The sequence below is a fragment of the Triturus cristatus genome, chromosome 9 (genome assembly GCF_964204655.1).
Source record: "Triturus cristatus chromosome 9, aTriCri1.1, whole genome shotgun sequence".
Classification (NCBI taxonomy): domain Eukaryota; kingdom Metazoa; phylum Chordata; class Amphibia; order Caudata; family Salamandridae; genus Triturus; species Triturus cristatus.
Genome location: NC_140592.1, coordinates 615,371,176 through 615,389,620, shown reverse-complemented (window position 1 = coordinate 615,389,620; position 18,445 = coordinate 615,371,176). Strand labels below are relative to the sequence as shown.

The window sequence follows — 18,445 nt, the reverse complement described above, 5'->3', positions numbered from 1 at the left end:
TAGCTTCTTAGTTAAGGGAAGGTGGTAGTATCCACTGTCATTTATAACTTGATCACTCCCTTTATATTCTATGGTATTGTAACGATGCTGATGGTTTTGATTATAATCATTTGTCTGCTTGTATTAGCCAAAGTACTGCATCGCATCTTAGGACACGTGGTCTATAAAAATAAACTATTTTTATTTTCACCGTGTCTCTGTTTATTCTTGTTGTGGACTGATGTGAGAATAATATACGAACAGGTATTTCCGATTCCCACCATTCCTGAGAGTACACTGAGTCGCTTGTTCTGGGTTGTCTTTTCATTGGGACCGCCGAGCTAAATCTCGGATAACGAATGGGACACTTATGCTAGCCGGATACTGGGTTCTGGGTTCGGAGGTGAGTTTCTGGTACACCACAATTCACTGAGGTCCTGGGGTTCTTCGCATAGTTCTGTGTATAAGCAGAATCCCTGCAACACCGCCCTGTCTCCTTTTGGGACGGCCCATCATGACTGGATCTTTTACTTGCTACGTTATATTGGCTCCTTTATTTAGCCGCTAAGCAATTTTTTTATTCTGCAGTAGCGCAATGGCAACGTCCTGTAGAGGAGCCCTCTGTTATGCGCTCTTCTGTAATGTCGGCCGTGTTACTTTGTGTTGTGCGCTTTCACGTAATGTCAGCCAGGGAATACTTATTTTTTATTTTGTTCGAACAAACGCGACGTTGTGCGCTTTCACATAATGTCGGCTGCTTTACTTTGTTTATCCACGGACGCCGCGCTGCTTCTACAGCCTCTCACATATTCATCACGTGCGCTCTATTATTGTAGCGTCTTTCTTTTTTTTTTTTTTGGCAGTGCGGCACAACAGTTCCCCAGTCTCCATATTCCGAAGACCCCAAGCGCCCCTGGCAGGACGACGCCATGCGCGGCTGCATCGGCACCCACAGCGGCAACTCCCACTGCCCGCTGATTGTATCCTAATTTGTGTACATCATCAATTTTAAGGTTCATTTCTAAATTTCTGAGTATCTTCACCACGCAGAGACGTTCTCCTTCCCCCTATGACGATGCGATGCACATCCGAGCCATTGTTACCGCCGCTGTGCCTCCATTACTGACTAGGCCCGTCCCAAAGCGAGGGGAGTCCGCACCACAGAGAGCAGTGCACCACCTGACTGTGCTGGGGCACCCTCTGTCGCGTACCTGCACAAGAAGTGCAAGCCGGGACATATCTAACCAGGGAGTCCAGACGAACTGGCCCGTAAAGCTGCACCTAATAGGTAGGAAGCAATGCGGTGTGTCCTGCCTGAACTTCCGTCTCTGCAATGGAGGCTTTTTCGTTTTCTGACCTGCTTGCTCGTTTCTTTTCACAATACTTTACGTCCAGAATGTTTGATAGCACAGGTTCCGTCACACAGTCCTCGACCCTCGCCCCTCCTAACCCTCTCTTCGCTCCATCAGTGACAGTCATATACTGTATGGCAGGCAGCCTTCGTAGCACCCTCACACAGGCACCATGCTATGGACAGCGCCTTGCAGTAATAACAGCTGCTTCTCTCTGCGCAAACCATCACTTCCACAGTGTGCAGTGGAAAGCAGTGGAAAGCCGCATAACACACACTAGACAGTGCCTATAGACAGTAACCAAATGCACTACATAGTGGCAGTTACTCCGTCACAGTGTGCACTGCTAACTTACAAACACACTGCAGCCATCAAGGAGAGCGCTAGTCATCAAGCACTGCATTGATACTGGCTTCAAGGCACCTAGGCATGTGCCCACAATGTCACTCAGTCACACTCTTCCTCTCGCCCTAGTCTCTTCTCTCTCTGTTCCTCCTGTGGCCTTCCTTGGGTTCATGTTTTTCGCGTTCATTTTGTTGTTGTTTTTTTTCCTCTCCCTCCACAGTGCTTGTATCAGGGGTCTCACCTTTTTGCTCCTTCCGTGTTCTCCTTTTCTGTTCTACCGTCTCCTCGCTCAACCCTCTCTGCACCCCCTAACCCTCTCTTCACCCCCTAACCCTCTCTTCACACCCTCATCCCACCTAACTCTCATCACGCTCTCTCCCCATCTTCCTTTCACATACATCTGCCCTTCTCCCCATCCCCAAGCTGAAGACAGTAAAGTGGGGGGGTTCTCACTCCTCACCAGGCAGAGGTCTGTGAAGGACTGGCACAACAGTAGCTCCCCCCCGCCACAGCCCCCTCCCCCTTCCCACAGCCCTCTGGCATCGCTAAACACTTATAAGGTCCCAAAGGCCACTGCAAACCAAAACACATAGACACATTCTCATTTACAACCCCAATAGCTCTAACTCTCGCAAATGCAAGACCTTTTGCATTGCAAATGCTTGTTTACTGAACTACATCCCTTTGATCTCAATGTTCATTATAAAGGCTCTAGTTAGCTGATCTTATTGGATGGTTTTTTACCATCACGTAGGTTTGAAGCCTGATTCTAGAGCTTGAAAGGGATGGTCAAGTTTAAATGTGGAGGGAGTTGTTAAAAAGTAACTCGTAGATGGAGAGGTATTCGATGTTTGCTGTTGTTTTTTTCAGCCGTGGTGCAATAATAGCATGTTTCAACTGGCAGTCCTTCTTGAACAGGAAAGCATTAAATACATTAATTATGTCTGCTTCTGCATTCTGGAGGAATTGCTCTAAGACATAGCTCTGCTTCCATTTTAAGTGATTTGTTTTCTATTTAGCTAGAGATAGAAACTGGTCTTCTTCCATCAAGAGTTGAACATGGAGACAGATTCCTTGATAGGGGTATGTGAGTTTAGTTGGTATTGAGGTGAAACATGAGCAAGTAACTTGGATCACAGGCTTTGGAAACTTTTGCTTCAATGAGAACCATGAAGTCATCATAGTGTTGTTGGATAGCGTGAGAAGATGTCTTGATAGATTCAATGTTGATTTTTCCCTTACATTAAAGAATTCTTTTGTTTGGTTTGAAGCGTCAGTTTGTTCAAATATACCTTTTTTTTTTGCTGCTTCTTGACTGTATTTTCCTGCGTGCCTTATCATCCTGAGTGAGTGATTTCTACCATTGCTGATGTGGATAATAACATTCTCGTTTTGGTTTGCTAGTTCTACATTGAACCATTTGTTGTTGACTTTCGCTCCTAATTTTATTGTTCTGAATATATAAATCAAATCTATCATTGTGTGAGGGGAAACTTTCCATATTAAATACTAAGTCTTATGTAATATGCACAAAACATTCTTGAACAAGGTCCCAGACTCTGTCTCAAAGATGAACATACTATCTTTCAAATTTGCGGCCTTCTGTCTGCTAAAGTGAAATAGTCAAGTGAGAGTTTGGGAACGGAAAGAAGAGGCGATGACAAATTGCAAGGCCAAAGTTATGGAACACACTTTCTGCAGCTGATCTACCAATCCAACAAGTATTAAGGAAATTGATGAAAAAACACCTATTCAAACAATAGAATGAACGAGATATGTGAAGGATACACCAATTACAATAGCTAGAAAGCCAGAATCCTGCTGTGTGCAAATGCTATGAACTGTGCCAACCAAGATTCGCCCCATCCTCCTATACCATATCAGCATGCAATAGACACTAAATTTATGATACAGTAGGCTGTCAGATTTCCAGTAGTTACCATGGCTGAACAAACTTCTTACATGTATCGTTGCGTAATTTATACCTCAACAACCTAATTATTTAATTATGATAGACTCAGAAGCGTGGCTAGGTTACCCCTTGCGCAGAACCAATATTTCGTAATAAGAATCAAAACATGCTATAGGGAACAAAAAGGAACGGCCACACATGTCCCAAAAGATCCTCTGTGGCCAAAGGACACAGAGGGTAAACAAACAAAATATCGTTCCCGAGCAAAACACCAATAGATATTCACAGGTAAGCCATATCAAATCAATACAATAAAATGTCCATATGCAAGGTCTTCTCAAGTGAAATTTTCTTCTTTTTTATCTTTATCAGAGATATACAGATGATTTCACAGCAATTGAGTTGCTATAAATGACATCACCAAATATAGCCAACATGTGTTTCGTTTTGGGAAGATTCACCCACTGACTTCCTCTGGGCAAAAACTATATCTTTGGCGGCAATTTCACCACAAACCAGGTAAGAACTGTATGTGGTCCCATATATTATGGGTCGGTAGGGTGTTCTCCAGACCCGGCCGAACGGGGCTTTTGGGATGGTCAGTTGCAGCTACGATCCTGCTCTTTTCCTGTCTCCTCTGATTCCCCTCCCCCTCGATCGGGCACTCCCTCCCATGATGTCATTTATACCAACTCAATTGCTGTGAAATCAGCTGTATATCTCTGATAAAGATAAACAAGCATTTACAATGCAATGGTCTCGGCAATATTACAGGTAGAGCTATTGGTATTGCTCATTATTTTTGTTATCATTTTTGTATCCCTAAATAAATGGCATTGTCATTTCTATTGGCATTGTTTTTCTTTTTGCATATGTGATACCTATTGCATTAGCAGAGAGAGAGTGAGGTAGTGAGATAGAGAGAGTGAGGTATTGAAATAGAGAGTGAGGTAGTGAGAGAGAGTGAGGTAGATAGAGAGTGAGGTAGTGAAAGAGTGGGTTAGTGAGTGAGGTATTTTCTGATGTAGTGAGATAGAAACAGTGAGTGATGTTGTGAGATAGCGAAAGATTGAGGCAGTGAAAGAGTGAGGTAGTGAGGGATGTTGTGAGGTATTAAGATAGAAACAGAGTGATGTAGTGAAGTAGTGAGATAGAGTGAGGTAGTGAAAGAGTGAGTGTTAGTGACTTAGTGGTAGAGAGTGAGGTAGTGAGAGAGAGAGTGAAGTTTCGAAGTAGTGTGTTAGAGTGAGAGATAGTTACTGTGGTAGTGATATTGTGTTGCTGTGAGAGAGAGAGTTGAGTAGTGAGTTAGAGAGTGAGGTAGAGAGTTAGTGAGAGAGAGTGTAGTATAGTGAGAGATAGTGAGGTAGTGAGAGAGTGAGTTAGGGAGAGAGAGTGACGTAGTGAGAGAGCCAACCCCACACACATACAGAACCACCCACACAGAGCCACACACATACAAAGTGTATCCCCCAGACATACATACAGAGCCACACCTACAGAGTCAGCCAGACACAGATAGAGTGCTATCCGCACAAATATTCAGAGCTACAGACATCCACATACAGAGCCACTGACTTATACATACAGAGCTAGCTAGAGACAGAGTCACCTAACACATATCGAGCTAGCCACATAAAGATACTGAGCCATCTATACACACACAGAGGTACCTATGCACTTATTGAGCTACACATACACTGAGCCACACACAAGCACAGCTACACACATAGAACCACAAAGACATACACAGACTAACACATACGGAGCCACACACACAGAGCCGCCAACACATACAGAGCCACACACACAGAGTGCCACAAACACAGTTACACACAGGCCCACACACATATATCCAGCCTAAACTTGGGTACACACAGACAGAGATACTTCTAAATAGCGACACTTAGCCATAAAGCAATCTACACAGACAAATGTGTACACACAGATGTATATTTACAATGCAATGGTCTAGACATTGTTAAAGTTAGAGCTATTGGCATTTCTCATGACATTATTTTTTGTTCATGTTTTTGTTTTTAAAACATTTAAAGAAACGGCATTGTTATTTACAATGTCAATAGGTTAATCTCTTTCAAATGCGAGACCTATTGCATTTGCACCCACACACAGAGCCACACACACAAAGCCACCCACACAGACACCCACACATAGCCACCTACACATAGCCACCTACACATAGCCACCTACACAGAGCTAATCACATAGAGCAACCCACACACAAATGGAGCCACCCATACAGAGCCACCTACAAAAATATAGCAAGACAACATCTGGGAAAAGCAAATGTTCTTAGGTAACGAAAGATTAAATAAAACGTGTGCACTGTAAACAGGGACAGCATCACTGGCATGGATGACCCTAAGGAGATTTACAATTGTTATAAAAAGATCTGTGCTTTGCCTGTAAACATAAGGACATGAATACAGTGGCCGAACTGGAGTTACTCCCAGTGTTGAACACTGGCAAGACCCGTCCCACTTGAAGCCCTAACCAGGTGTCTTAGGTGGGTAGTAAAACGTAGACCTGTTTGGAGTGCAACAGGCCCTTCACACACCTGGGCGTCTGTGCCACTTTCAAGCCCTACTGATCACGACGACCCAAGGTGTGTGGATATGTCAGCGTAAACCAACTGGGACAAAGTACACACATCGCTGACTAGAAAAGATGTGTTTTTAATTGTAAAACTATTTGGACACAATACATACAACGATGACTAGGAAACATACACATGGCAGCCATCGAGACAGTGCATGTACTGTTTACTAGGAAACGTGTGCATGTATGCCAATGGAAAACTAGCTGGCACAGCACATACAAGGAAAGATGTACATGCCAACACAAACCTACCTGGCACGGTGTATGCAGCCTATGCAAGGAAAAATGCGCATGCCAACGCAAAACTACCTGGAACAGTGCATGCGGCACATACAAAGAAAGATCCCCACACCTCCCATACCTGGAGCAGTACAAAAAGCACATACAAAGCAAGGTTCGAGTGCCAGTGTAAAAGTGCTAGGACACAATAGGCACGGCACCTACACGGAAGGATGCGTGAGCCAACGTAAAACTATATGTGGCAGAATATTCTACGTGCTAATGTAGAATTATCTGGGAAGTAAAACTACGTGGGCGCAGTCCACACAGCTGGTAGGAAGCGTTGCCCAGCACTTGCGCGAGTACAGTCCACACAGTGCTTACCAGGAAGAGACGTACGTGCATTGAGCCCAAAAACGGCCCGAGTGCCGAACAAAAGCTCATACAAGGCAAAAACCTTACAGTTTCAGTACAAAACTGACTGCTGTGTCTACATTTTCAGCCAATAACACCCCAAAGTGGCTGCAGCGGCAGCTCGGGGGCGAGCAGCAGGGCTGGACGATGCTCGCTCATATCTGAACTTCTGCGCGGTGCCCTGAGGTCCCCCCCAGCACAGCCCGGATTTGGAGGTGCCTTACCTCGGAGCTGCAGTCCTCCTCCATCCTGTTTCTCCCGATAGTCATCCCAGCGTCAGAGCCCACACAAGACATTCACTCACCTACAGCCAGCGAGGCCAACCCGGAGGAGAGACCGACGGAGAGGCGGCTGGAGAGAGGGAGGCAGAGCCCGGCGATGGAGGGATGGTGGCCGCACACCGAGTCTCAGCGGAGCTGCCTCCTCCTCGAGCTCTGGTGAGGGACCGGCCCCGCCCCTCCTCGCTGCTGCCGCCGCTGCTAAGGAACCAGCACGGGCAGAGCTGCCAATCACTGCGACGTCACCGCACGCTGCCAGCCTCCGAGGGGGGAGGGCGGGGGAGCTATAAATGTCCGTCAGCAGTACAGAGCCATACTTCGTTTAAACAATACGTAACATTTCGTGCGGCGGTGTGAATCAGAGCTTCAGGCTAAAACATGACAATACGTAACATTTCGTGCGGGCCAGCCTTCGAGGGGGGAGGGCGGGGGAGCTATGGCTGTCCGTCAGCAGTACAGAGCCATACTTCGTTTAAACAATACGTAACATTTCGTGCGGCGGTGTGAATCAGAGCTTCAGGCTAAAACATGAACAAGGTAGCCGAGAGCAGGGGGAGAGGACGCCAGGAACACCACCGCCTTTTTCCGAGGCGAAGCAGAAATGCCTCGGAGAAAGGCAGCGGCAGTTTCGGTTTCGGGGGCGTGTTTTTCTTTTCTCTCCTCTTGCCATTGGCTGGAGGAGAAAATTCGAAAAGTAGCAAAAAACACGCCCACGAATCCGAAAAGGACGGGGCCTGTTCGGAGAGACAAACCTCTTTTCCAATGGCTGGCCAGCGTTCAAGAGGCCAGCCAATGGAGAAGACTGGAGAAGAGGGGCGGGTTCAAGCCTCTCTTCTCCAAGTCATTAAATCTCGCGAGCGAGACTGCGCAAGCGCAGCCTTCCTTAGCGAGACCTAAAAAGAAGACAAAATAAAAAGAAGAAAATTTCACTTGAGAACACCTTGGATATGGACATTTTATTGTATTGATTTGATATGGCTTACCCGTGAATATCTATTGGTGTTTTGCTCGGGAACGATATTTTGTTTATACTTATTTAATTACATGCAAATAGTCAAAGGTACGCATGTTGGCGACATATAAAACAGTAAAATCAAATAAATAATAGCTAAAGTAAAAAAAAAATGCAGACCTAGAATGAATGCTGGGTGTGGTCATGTATCTTTTCCCTGTTATTTCATTAGATAGCCATTTTGTGTATGTTACCGTGCTTTGTCTACGCGTATCATTCTCGTTGATTTAATAGGTAAGGGGAAATTATTGAGTGCTCAAAATTGTGTGTGCTTTACTGTAAACTGATCAGTAGATCCTGATGAGCAGAGCTCTGAGGTGATCATTGCTCCTGGTGATTATATATTTGATGTATACTTGCAGCTTAGAGTAAGTGTAGTTAGAATGTTTGAATCCTTATGTTTTTTATCCAAAGTGTACTACTTTGAATTTTGCAATGTAATTAAACCACGGCTGACACACTGATTGGGACTTGGCCTCACCTACCTAGATTTTGAAAGTGGGAGAGATTTACCTTTGCAGACCAGGTTCAAGTAACCTCTTCATTGGCTTCCCATGAAAAAGAGGGTGCATTTCAAGGTCATGTGTGTTTCTTTAATGCATTTTGGCACCAGCAACCATATTCCAAGCAGACATCCTTGATAAATGCATGCTTCCCGCTACAGAGACCCATCTCTTTGATATTCTGTCTCACTAAACATTCCGAGTAAGATACTTGGTGGTTCCAGTTTCTCATGGAATTCGGACCAATCTAGGAAAATCACAAATTTTAAAATATGTGTTCGCTTCAGTTTTAAAACCCATAAATCAACTCCAGTGTGTTTGAATTTTTGGTCTTTGCAGCAGCAGCAAAGGGCCATGTGACGATTTTACAACGTACAAAATTCATTGCATAAGCCTAATTGCCTTGAGAGTTAAGCTGGCTAGAAAGAAATAAGGTTATTTCATTCTCTCTTATCCATGTGCAGTATACAACTCACTAGCACCATGATATGTTCATGAGTTCCTGTTTCTGCTGACCTCTTAACTTCCTTCATGCTTTTGTGGATTGAGACAATGCACGCCAACATTCAGTGTCCAAATATGTGCAAACTTAAGTCCTAATTATTTGCTTTTTTATTAAAAGAGTAAGTATTCATCATCTATGCAGTTCAAAAAAGGTTTAGTGTAGACGAACTAAAGCCTCTTTTGCTCACGGTTTCGATGCCTGGGAACCACAAAAAGGAACACCAGAGAGGAAGTTGATAATGTTTAGATACATGTTCACAGAAGTCTGTAGCCACACGACTTTAATGCCCTGCATGGGGTTAATGAATGATACAGCTTTAATGGATCTGTCATGCAGAATCTAATAGGCGTTTTCAGAAATGTTCCAAACTTGAACTGGGTGGCCCTTAATAATATTTCAATTGACTTTCATTATATTACCATTACTCTGAGCATGCATAGTTCGTGATTTGTACTACTTAGTGTAATTTGACCTTGCTAATGTCCTTTAGGGTAGGACCGCCTTTCCTATGAAACTACTCATTTTGTTTAGTGGAATAGTAATTAGTAATACATTATTATATGACCATCCTTTTAATTTAAATTAGATTTGAGGACTCCTAATTGTATAACCTAAGACAGTTTCTTGCGTTTTGGGGGTTTGAACAATAATTAACTGGGTAACTGTTTCACACAGTGTATAAGCGTCTGTTAAAATGTAGATTTGTAGGATAATTTAGAATCATTCTCATGTTTATCTGCTATTCCTACAGGCCCAGGTAGCTTTTCTTCAAGGGGAAAGGAAGGGGCAAGAAAATCTCAAGACAGATCTTGTCCGCAGGATAAAAATGTTGGAATATGCATTGAAGCAAGAGAGGTGAGAATTGTATCCCATGATGCAGTTGGTATGAACTTAAATGCATTTTACCAGTGCTTTGTCTTCCCACGTACAAGTTTACGTTGACCGTCACTCTTCTTGTTCAAGCTGTGCTTGCCTAGTTTCTAATCCCTGCCAAAATGATGTCAGTTTGCAGTCTCTGCTTTCTCATCTTTTCTGTTGCAGCTCTTTAATTGCTCTTCTTCCTCCTATGTTGAGGGATCTACTTATCTGCAGTTATTCTCTTTAAGGTGATGGGTCAGTGTGTTTCGTCCCATCTCGTTATTTGCTGTGGAACCTCTAATTGCCCTACTTATGTGTGTGTCATTTGCTTTTTGACTCTACCTCTTCTTTTTTTTTTTATCAATGTAAGATCTAAATAAATATACTTCTAGTTTCCAGTGTTGAATTGTTTCTTTTCCTTTGATCATGTATGCTTTCCTAGTTCGCTATCATGCTTTGTAGTGCATAATTTTTCAATATTTACTTTAGTGGTCTATACTTTGAACATGTAAGACCATGTTGTGATACATGGCTTGCATCATTCATCTAATGTCAGTACATCGCCTCAATCCTATAAATGCCTGGTAACTGCAGATATCTTGTTTACTTTTTTTTTTAACCATCTATATTGAGTTTTATTAGGTCACCGTTGATCTTGTTTCATTTGATGTAATACCTGCTCTCAGTTGCATCTCTTTTTTTTCCCATCCAGGACAAAATATCACAAGCTGAAATTTGGAAATGATCCAATGCCAGGGGAAAAAAAGACTGACCCTATGGAGACAGGTATTGTACACAATTTCTGCACTCAGTACTGCATGGTTTGCACATCTGCTGGTGAGGCATGTTCCAACACACATGGGAAAGTAGAAGGAGGCCTCTGTTATTGCTTGTGGGGTGGAAAAAGGGGGTTATTCTGATCACCTGCATTAGAGGCTGAGCTTATACTCCATAACTTGCAGTCATGACCCTGGCAGTGCATTTCTTTCTAATTAACAATTTCTCGGCTAATGTTATTTCATGGCCCTACACGCGCATATTCTCTCCACAAAATCTTACATCCACAGAAATATGCAATCATTATTTTAAACATTTAAAATTGTTGTTTTTACAGCAGCCAACTGTTTAATTAAATAAAAATGCAAGTATTATCACAGCTTCTTTTGGTTCTTATTCCCTGTATTTTCTGTCTGGATTAGCAGTTCTCAACGGGCCAGCAGAACCCATCACTTTGGAAAATAACCAGCTGGTCTGGAAGGAAGGACGGCAACTTTTGCGCCAGTGAGTATTCATGGGAGCAGAGAATAACCCATTAAACCTTCAGCTTGGACCTGCGCTTTGAAATGTGTTGTCTCATATAATGTTGTGAAAGTGGGTGAAGAGAGAGTTGCCGAATGAATTTGAAAATGTGTTTATCAACCAATTTCTAGATACATCACTCTCATGTTTTGTCAACCCCTTCTCTCCCTTGGGCTTTATTTTCTCTCTTGTGCTTATGGGCTCCTGTTGCCATCAACCCCTGAGGTGTCTTTCTATTTTGTTCTTGATCCTTGACACTCATCTGTATATTTCCCAGTAGCTTCTATGTCTCACTACTTTAACTTATTGCATTCTAACTCCTTTTCTAATACTACCCCTAGAAATCTTCTTATATCTAGTTAGGTCCTCTTCTCTTTATCCTTCTTATCCCTTGTTTCTTCTTTTCTGTATCCTTCTAACCGAGAGGGTTTCATTTCTCCTTATAGCTATGACCTTTTAGCCTCCCAACTCCCTAAACCTGTGATCCCTTGAGGTCTCTTCCATCCTCTAAACTTTGACTGATAATGGCTCTCTTCTACTTATACATGTGGCTTGTGAGGAATGGTTTTACATATACCAGCACACCATGATGGTCCTGTCTTTTAGTAATGGCTCCCTAGGGGTTCCTCTTTTTCACAGTGGGCCCCGTGACTACCTTATGTACCCGTTTTGTCTAAACCTGGCCAGTTTCTCAGTTTTACTCCCCGTGCCATTCTACAGATTTAATTCCAAGGAGTAGACAAATTATAAAACAACTTTCACTTGTGATGTTACGATATCCCTTTTATTTTAGAACCTTCATGGTCGGCTCCCTTTTCATTCTACTATAGATTTTGAGAGGTCTATCACTTTCTAAGTCAGAATAATGTACTCATTTTCTTTTATGTTACTAGTTATTTCTCTAGTATTGGATCTTTAATATATTCATATGCTTGAGTCACTTCCCGTCGTCAGGCTGGGAATCCCAGGTACGTTAGCATAGCAGTATATAGTGTAAAAATATCCTGCATACAGTGTAACAAGCATTTACAATGCAACGGTCTCGGCATTGTTAAAGTTAGAGCTATTGGCATTGCTCATGACATTATTTTTGTTTATGTTTTTGTTTTTAAAACATTTAAAGAAACGGCATTGTTATTTACAATGTCAATAGCTTAATCACTCTGAAATGCGAGACCTATTGCATTTGCAGCCACACACAGAGCCACCCACACACACAGAGCCACCCACACAAAGCCACTCACACAGAGCAACCCACACACAAATAGAGCCACCCACAGAGCCACCTACACACACACACACACACACCAAATCTTGCCTGTTTCTCACTCCTTATACATCATGTTCTCCTTTAGCCCACTCACATGTTTAAGTCCACTTTCGGTTGTTGCCACCACCATTGTGCTCATACCAGTCTTCAGCTGGTGAAAATCATGCGAAATGTTCTCAAATTACAAGAAATGTTATGAAATTTGAACATTTCACAAGATTCTGCCTGCTTAAAAATGTTCTGGTTCTAGGCACAATGCGACGCCAGATGCATTATCAGCTAGCCGCGAAGTACGTCCAGATACACTAGGCCTCCCCCTAGCAAGCTGGGTAGGAAAGATTAGGAAAATAATTCTGCACCATGCGATGTCTGCAGAGTGTACAAACCGAGCACAAGTTGTCACCGCAGCCTTCACTTTGCAAGCGGTTGCCACCCATTCGTGGATTTGAGACCCCAATACAGTTGCAAATCGTTTGTATATGACATTGCGATTCTAAGTGGGAGAAATGGTCCTAGAATGGCCCCTTTCTCTTCCAGGCCACAATGATTCGCAATGTTTGCAGGCAGTGTCGCAACAATGCGGGGGTTTGTGACTGCGTACGTTACGTCTGTTGACCCGGATTTGTGAATGCAGTATTTCAGGCATGACACCACGGGTCGTTAGCTCATTGTTTACTTTCGGTAGTTGCTGTTACTTGTCCTGACCCCCCAGCAGGAAATAAAAGGCTGCTGAGCGACGAAGGTGGGACAAGGAGTCATTCAAGTCATGTCATATTGTGCGACTGGCATGTAGAAACGGGTGACTCTGTCTGCAATGAGGTCATTATTTAAAGACTATGACTTTGTGTGAAAAAGACAGTTATTTTTACCTAGCGCTGAATTACTAACAATCCGCAACAATTGGCGCTCCAGGAGGTTTGATGGACCATGACGTCAGCAGGAGGGGTTGGCTCTTTTGTGACATCTTTCACTGCACTGCGTGATTGGCCCCTGATGCCTGGAGATGCTTGGAACTCTCTTTTTCTGGCCAGCCTTGTTATGTCCGCGGACACTCCTCTTTCTAAGGCGTCTCTCGACCCGGAAATGGGTTTGATCCTGAACTGTTTTTCTCTTTCTGCACAGCCCCAGCACCTCCCAGGACCCCCTCACCCCATCCTCTAGCACCCTCTCCATTCCCACCCGGCGCCCTTTGTGAGAAGCTCGTGACATCACCAGCGCCACAGACTACGCACAGTGTGCTTTTGTGCTGATAATTAACATTCCCACTCTGATCCTCGATGTCTCGAGCCCTGCCACTTGCGCCTCTGTGCACGCGATTAACAACGCAAGGGTCGGAACTGTGTACGAACATTACACCGTGGCCGCGTAGTAAAAGACAGAATTGGGGCGCAGTGCCCCCCGCCCTTCCCCCCACCCCGCCCCCCATCACAGGGCTGCCTGCCACTGCACCTACCTACTGATAGCTCTGCCACAGGAGACCCGAGCCAGGCCTAACATAGGAGCACTAACAAACAAGCACACCACTGCCTTTCTCCGAGGCGAAGCAGAATGCCTCGGAGGAACGCATCGGCGTTTTCAGATTCGGGGGCGTGTTTCTTTTTCTCTCCTCCTGCCATTGGCTGGAGGAGAGAAAAACACGCCTGAGAAAGGGCGTGGCTAAAAAGTGGAAAGAACAGCACGGAACACGCCCCCGAATCTGAAAAAGACAGAGGCTATTTGGAGGGACGGCTCTCTCCTCCAATGGCTGGCCTCCGTTTAGGAAGCCAGCCAATGGAGGAGAGGCAAAAAGAGAGGCGGGCTAAAGAGCCATTCTCAGAAACATTAAATCTCCGACTTTCGGAACTGCCTTTCGGCAGACCGGACGGTCCTCGACCTAAAAAGGCCATAGACCTGAAACAACATAGTATCTTTAGTAGCACAGCCACCTCATTTGAAAGAACCCAAACTTAAGCCAGTGAGTTGAAAACCTAAGCTCTCCTACTCCCCCCAGAGGATACCATAACTTAGATTTCTACTGCGCTCATGTTGTGTGTGATGGAGTTCCCTTACAGAACTCTGTTTTGACCCTTCAGGAAACCTTGACATTTATACTATTTTGGCCTGCCCTGGGTTTGAACCAGCCCTGTCTTCAGCTCTGAGATACTGTGAGTTTTTCTTTTCCGGAAAATTACCATATTTTTCTGGACCAGAGAAATCATTTGGTCTGACAACCAACTGTCGTAATGGCTGACCGAGAGAAAATGTCTCAATTTAACCTTGATCATCTTTTGGTAATGTGAAGATTTACACAAATGACCTGCATTCTCAGTGTATTTGTTGCCTTTATCAATTCAATTCAATTTGTTGTTATGATTCAGAGCTCCTAAGAGTTCCGCCTGAAAAAATATATACAGAAAATGCTCTGGTTTAACAAATCGCCTAGAGCTATAATCACAGTAACAGATAAAAATGCATATAAAACCATAAATTCATCAATTTTGTTGAGTGATACGAGATAGTAGCAGCTTGCTACAACTAAATGTATAAGTACACAGATGTTAGACCAATTTCACCGTTGTGATGGAATACTGATTAAACAGTTTGGGTTAAACTGTATCCTTTAATACTCTAAAAACCTTAACTTCATTATACAGCATCTTAAAACTCTATATATAATAAGTACAAGGTATATACAGAGACCTAGCGGTTACGGTTTTCATTGTACATGCTAGATACATAATGCACACAAGATAATTAAAGTGCGAATGCGAAAACATCCTGCAACAATTTCTTTTAAAATTAATAGTAAATCAAACTCAGACAAACCCCAGAGTAAAATACATGCAGTAGCCTAAAAGATGCACAATGCATTCATTATGCAATGCAGTTTCCATAGCAGCATACATGATATCAAAAGTGTAAGTGCTATGCCAATTCCATTAATCCTTTGATCATTTATGAAGCCAACTAACTAGTAAGATGTAATTCAAATTATACCATGATGTTATCAAATATATAATATGAGGACCCTGCAATTCTAATTATGATATGCAGTGAATATTGTCCACCAAGGACCCTCTTCAGCATACCACTGCTTACTTCTTCACATTAGTTCTTATCTAAAATATATTTAAAAGTTGTTTAAGAAAGATATGTTATGTTATGTTATGTTAGTGCTATTTGTATTGCGCACGGCTGCTCCAGCGAAGGAGCGTCCCGGCGCACCGACAAGGTGGCGAACACAACACAACTGGGGAACAGAAATAATTATTAAGAAATTGGGGAGTGCAGGATTTAACAAAGCTCAGAAAATAAATAAGTTTTAGCGGCCTTGCGGAAGGAGAGCAGGTCACCAAAGGTCCGGAGTTTCAAAGGGAGAGCGTTCCAGAGTGCGGCTGCCCGCACCTTAAAAGAGCGACCCCCCACCCGACTGAGTTTGAACCGAGGGGCTACCGCTAATTCTTGGTCTAGCGAGCGCAGAGTGCGGCCCGGGATGTAAGGGCGCAAGAGTTGGTGCAGTAAGGGAAGTGATAGGCCCTTCAGAATTTTGAAGGAAAGGCACAAAACTTTAAAGTGGATCCGCTGCCTAACGGGTAACCAATGCAAGGCTCGCAAAGATTGACCGGCCGAGCAAAACCTAGGAAGACCTGTGATCGCTCTGGCCGCAGCGTTCTGCACTCTTTGAAGTCGGGTTAACTCAGCCTGGTTTAATCCTATAAAAAGGGAGCTGGCATAGTCCAGCCGTGCCAAAACCGTTGCTTGCACCACCAATTGACGAGTTGCGGCATCGAAGTATTTAAGGGCAGGGCGCAGATTGCGCAGGATGCCGAAGCAGCAAGCCGCCGTCCTTTTGGTGTGGCCAACGAAGTTGAGGGAAGGGTCCAGCCAAACACCAAGGTTTTTGATCTCCGCAACCGGAGTGGGGGTCGGCCCCAACTCAGAGGGCCACCAAGTATCTCCCCATAGGTCCGTCCGCTTCCCAAAGATCATCACCTCCGTTTTTTTGGCGTTTAGTTGGAGACAGTTGGACGTCATCCAACCAGCCACCGCCCTGAGTCCTTCTCTGAATCTTGGGGCATCCACCCCCGAGTCCCCGCTGATCGTGACCGCTAGCTGGGTGTCATCTGCGTACGACACCATGGTCATACCACAGAGCTTCACAACCTCAGCCAGCGGCCTCACGTAGATGTTAAACAACGTGGGGCTCAGTGAGGAACATTTTAAAACACGGGGGGTAAAAAGAAGTTTCTGGCCTCCTTATCTGTGGCAATGTAATATTTTAAGTACAATGACCTCCTCAAACGATGTCGTAATGGTTGTTTAAAAAAAAAAATAATTTGCAGTTTTATATAGCGCAAACATCCAATCAAGTATCGGAGCGCTTTATATAGCACCAGTTACGTTACATGAGGACACACATTCATTTTTTGTTAGGCACTGGGAGATTAAGTGATTTGCCCAGAATCACACGATGTTCAGCGTCATTACCGAGACTCGAACCCAGTTCCCCCGTTTCCGAGGTCGAGCGCCCTAGCCGTTAGGCCAACTCCTCAGACAAATAAGACCTGGTTTAAATCCTGTACCCAGCTTCCACATAGATGGCAAAGCCTGTCCTGCCTAGCTAATCCCTCCCATGCTTCTGTTATATTTCGTAGGGGCAGCTGACTTAACCTTAACAACAGGATAGTTCTACGCACTCCGTGAGGAAGGTTTCATACAACATACGGTTGAGGTTTATAAATACCACTCCCAGCTATTATCATTACCGGAATGACCCAAGCAAAGGGCAGTATTTCTTTTACGACTGAGTTCATAAATGGTCTTATTAATTAGCATTTTCAAAGCTTGTTTTGGTGAAGAGCCTACGCTACTATGCCCAGCTGGTTTTCGCAAGTCAACCAGCACATTGGACCAGGTCTTTCGTTTTGTGCAACTCCACTGGAAAGTAGTTACTCTGGGGAAAGGCAGTCTCTATGTAGCCTTTGTGGACCTAAGAGCTGCCTTTGACCTTGTCCCTCGCCATCGGTTGTAGGTAGTCCTCGAAAAACTAGGGCTCCCAGCAGAAATTTTGACTTTTATAAAGAGACTCCATGAGTCTAATTTTGTTAAAATCCAGTGGGGAGGAGTGGGCGAAGTAACCCCAGAGTTCCCGGTTGAACGGGGTGTGCGGCAAGGCTGCACAATGGCTCCTACCCTCTTTTCCCTATACATTAACGGGATTGCCCAATCTATGCTTAGCGCCATCACTGATGCTCCAAAGCTTGCTGGAGTTATTATTCCGATATTAATGTTTGCGGATGATACGTTAATCGTATCAAAAACTCCAAGTGGCTTGCAGAGAGCTTTATTAGTCTTTGAGGATTTCTGCCTTGGTCATGGTTTGGAGGTAAACGTGGCCAAGACGAAACTCATGGCCTTCAACCCGCATCCAAGCTGTAGAGGGAGAAAGTTCTTTTTGGATGGGCAACCAATAGAAATGGTCTCCAACTTTGTTTATTTGGGCATACATATAACTAGTAGTAATAAATGGGAGAAACATATAGAGGTAGCCGCCCTGAAGCTTAGGCAAATCTCGGGAACATTAACTAGAGAACATAAAAAATCCTTCACCAAGCCCGTAAAACCTGTGCTCCAAGTTTATGAGGCATAGGCCCTGGGTTCAGCTTTTTATGGGGCAGAACTATGGGGGTTTAATCGGCTGGTTCCTTTAACTTCAGCCGAAAATTCATTCCTTCGTAGTATAACAAGCCTCCCCCAGAGTTCCCCTATGGTTCCTGTAAGGTATGAGCTTGGTAGGAAGGCCATTGCGGATATTGCTAGACTTCGCCAGGTTTTATACTGGCGAAGGCTCTGGACTACTCCCGAGCTCTCCCTGTATGCCAAAGGGCTTATGGATGTCAT

The 18,445-nt window shown here is 44.1% G+C and overlaps 1 protein-coding gene across 2 annotated transcripts in view; it reads left to right on the top strand.

The window, feature by feature from the left end:
- Nucleotides 1-18,445, top strand: part of STRN4 (striatin 4) — a 276,698-nt gene that overhangs the window by 56,079 nt on the left and 202,174 nt on the right. Inside the window, exons 2-4 of one of the 2 annotated variants that reach the window (XM_085625652.1) lie at nt 9,890-9,993; nt 10,709-10,782; nt 11,199-11,277. In XM_085625652.1, the coding sequence (XP_085481778.1) occupies nt 9,890-9,993; nt 10,709-10,782; nt 11,199-11,277 (257 nt within the window). Of the gene's footprint in view, nt 1-9,889; nt 9,994-10,708; nt 10,783-11,195; nt 11,278-18,445 lie in introns of both variants that reach the window. The other variant, XM_085625651.1, reaches the window with a different exon arrangement.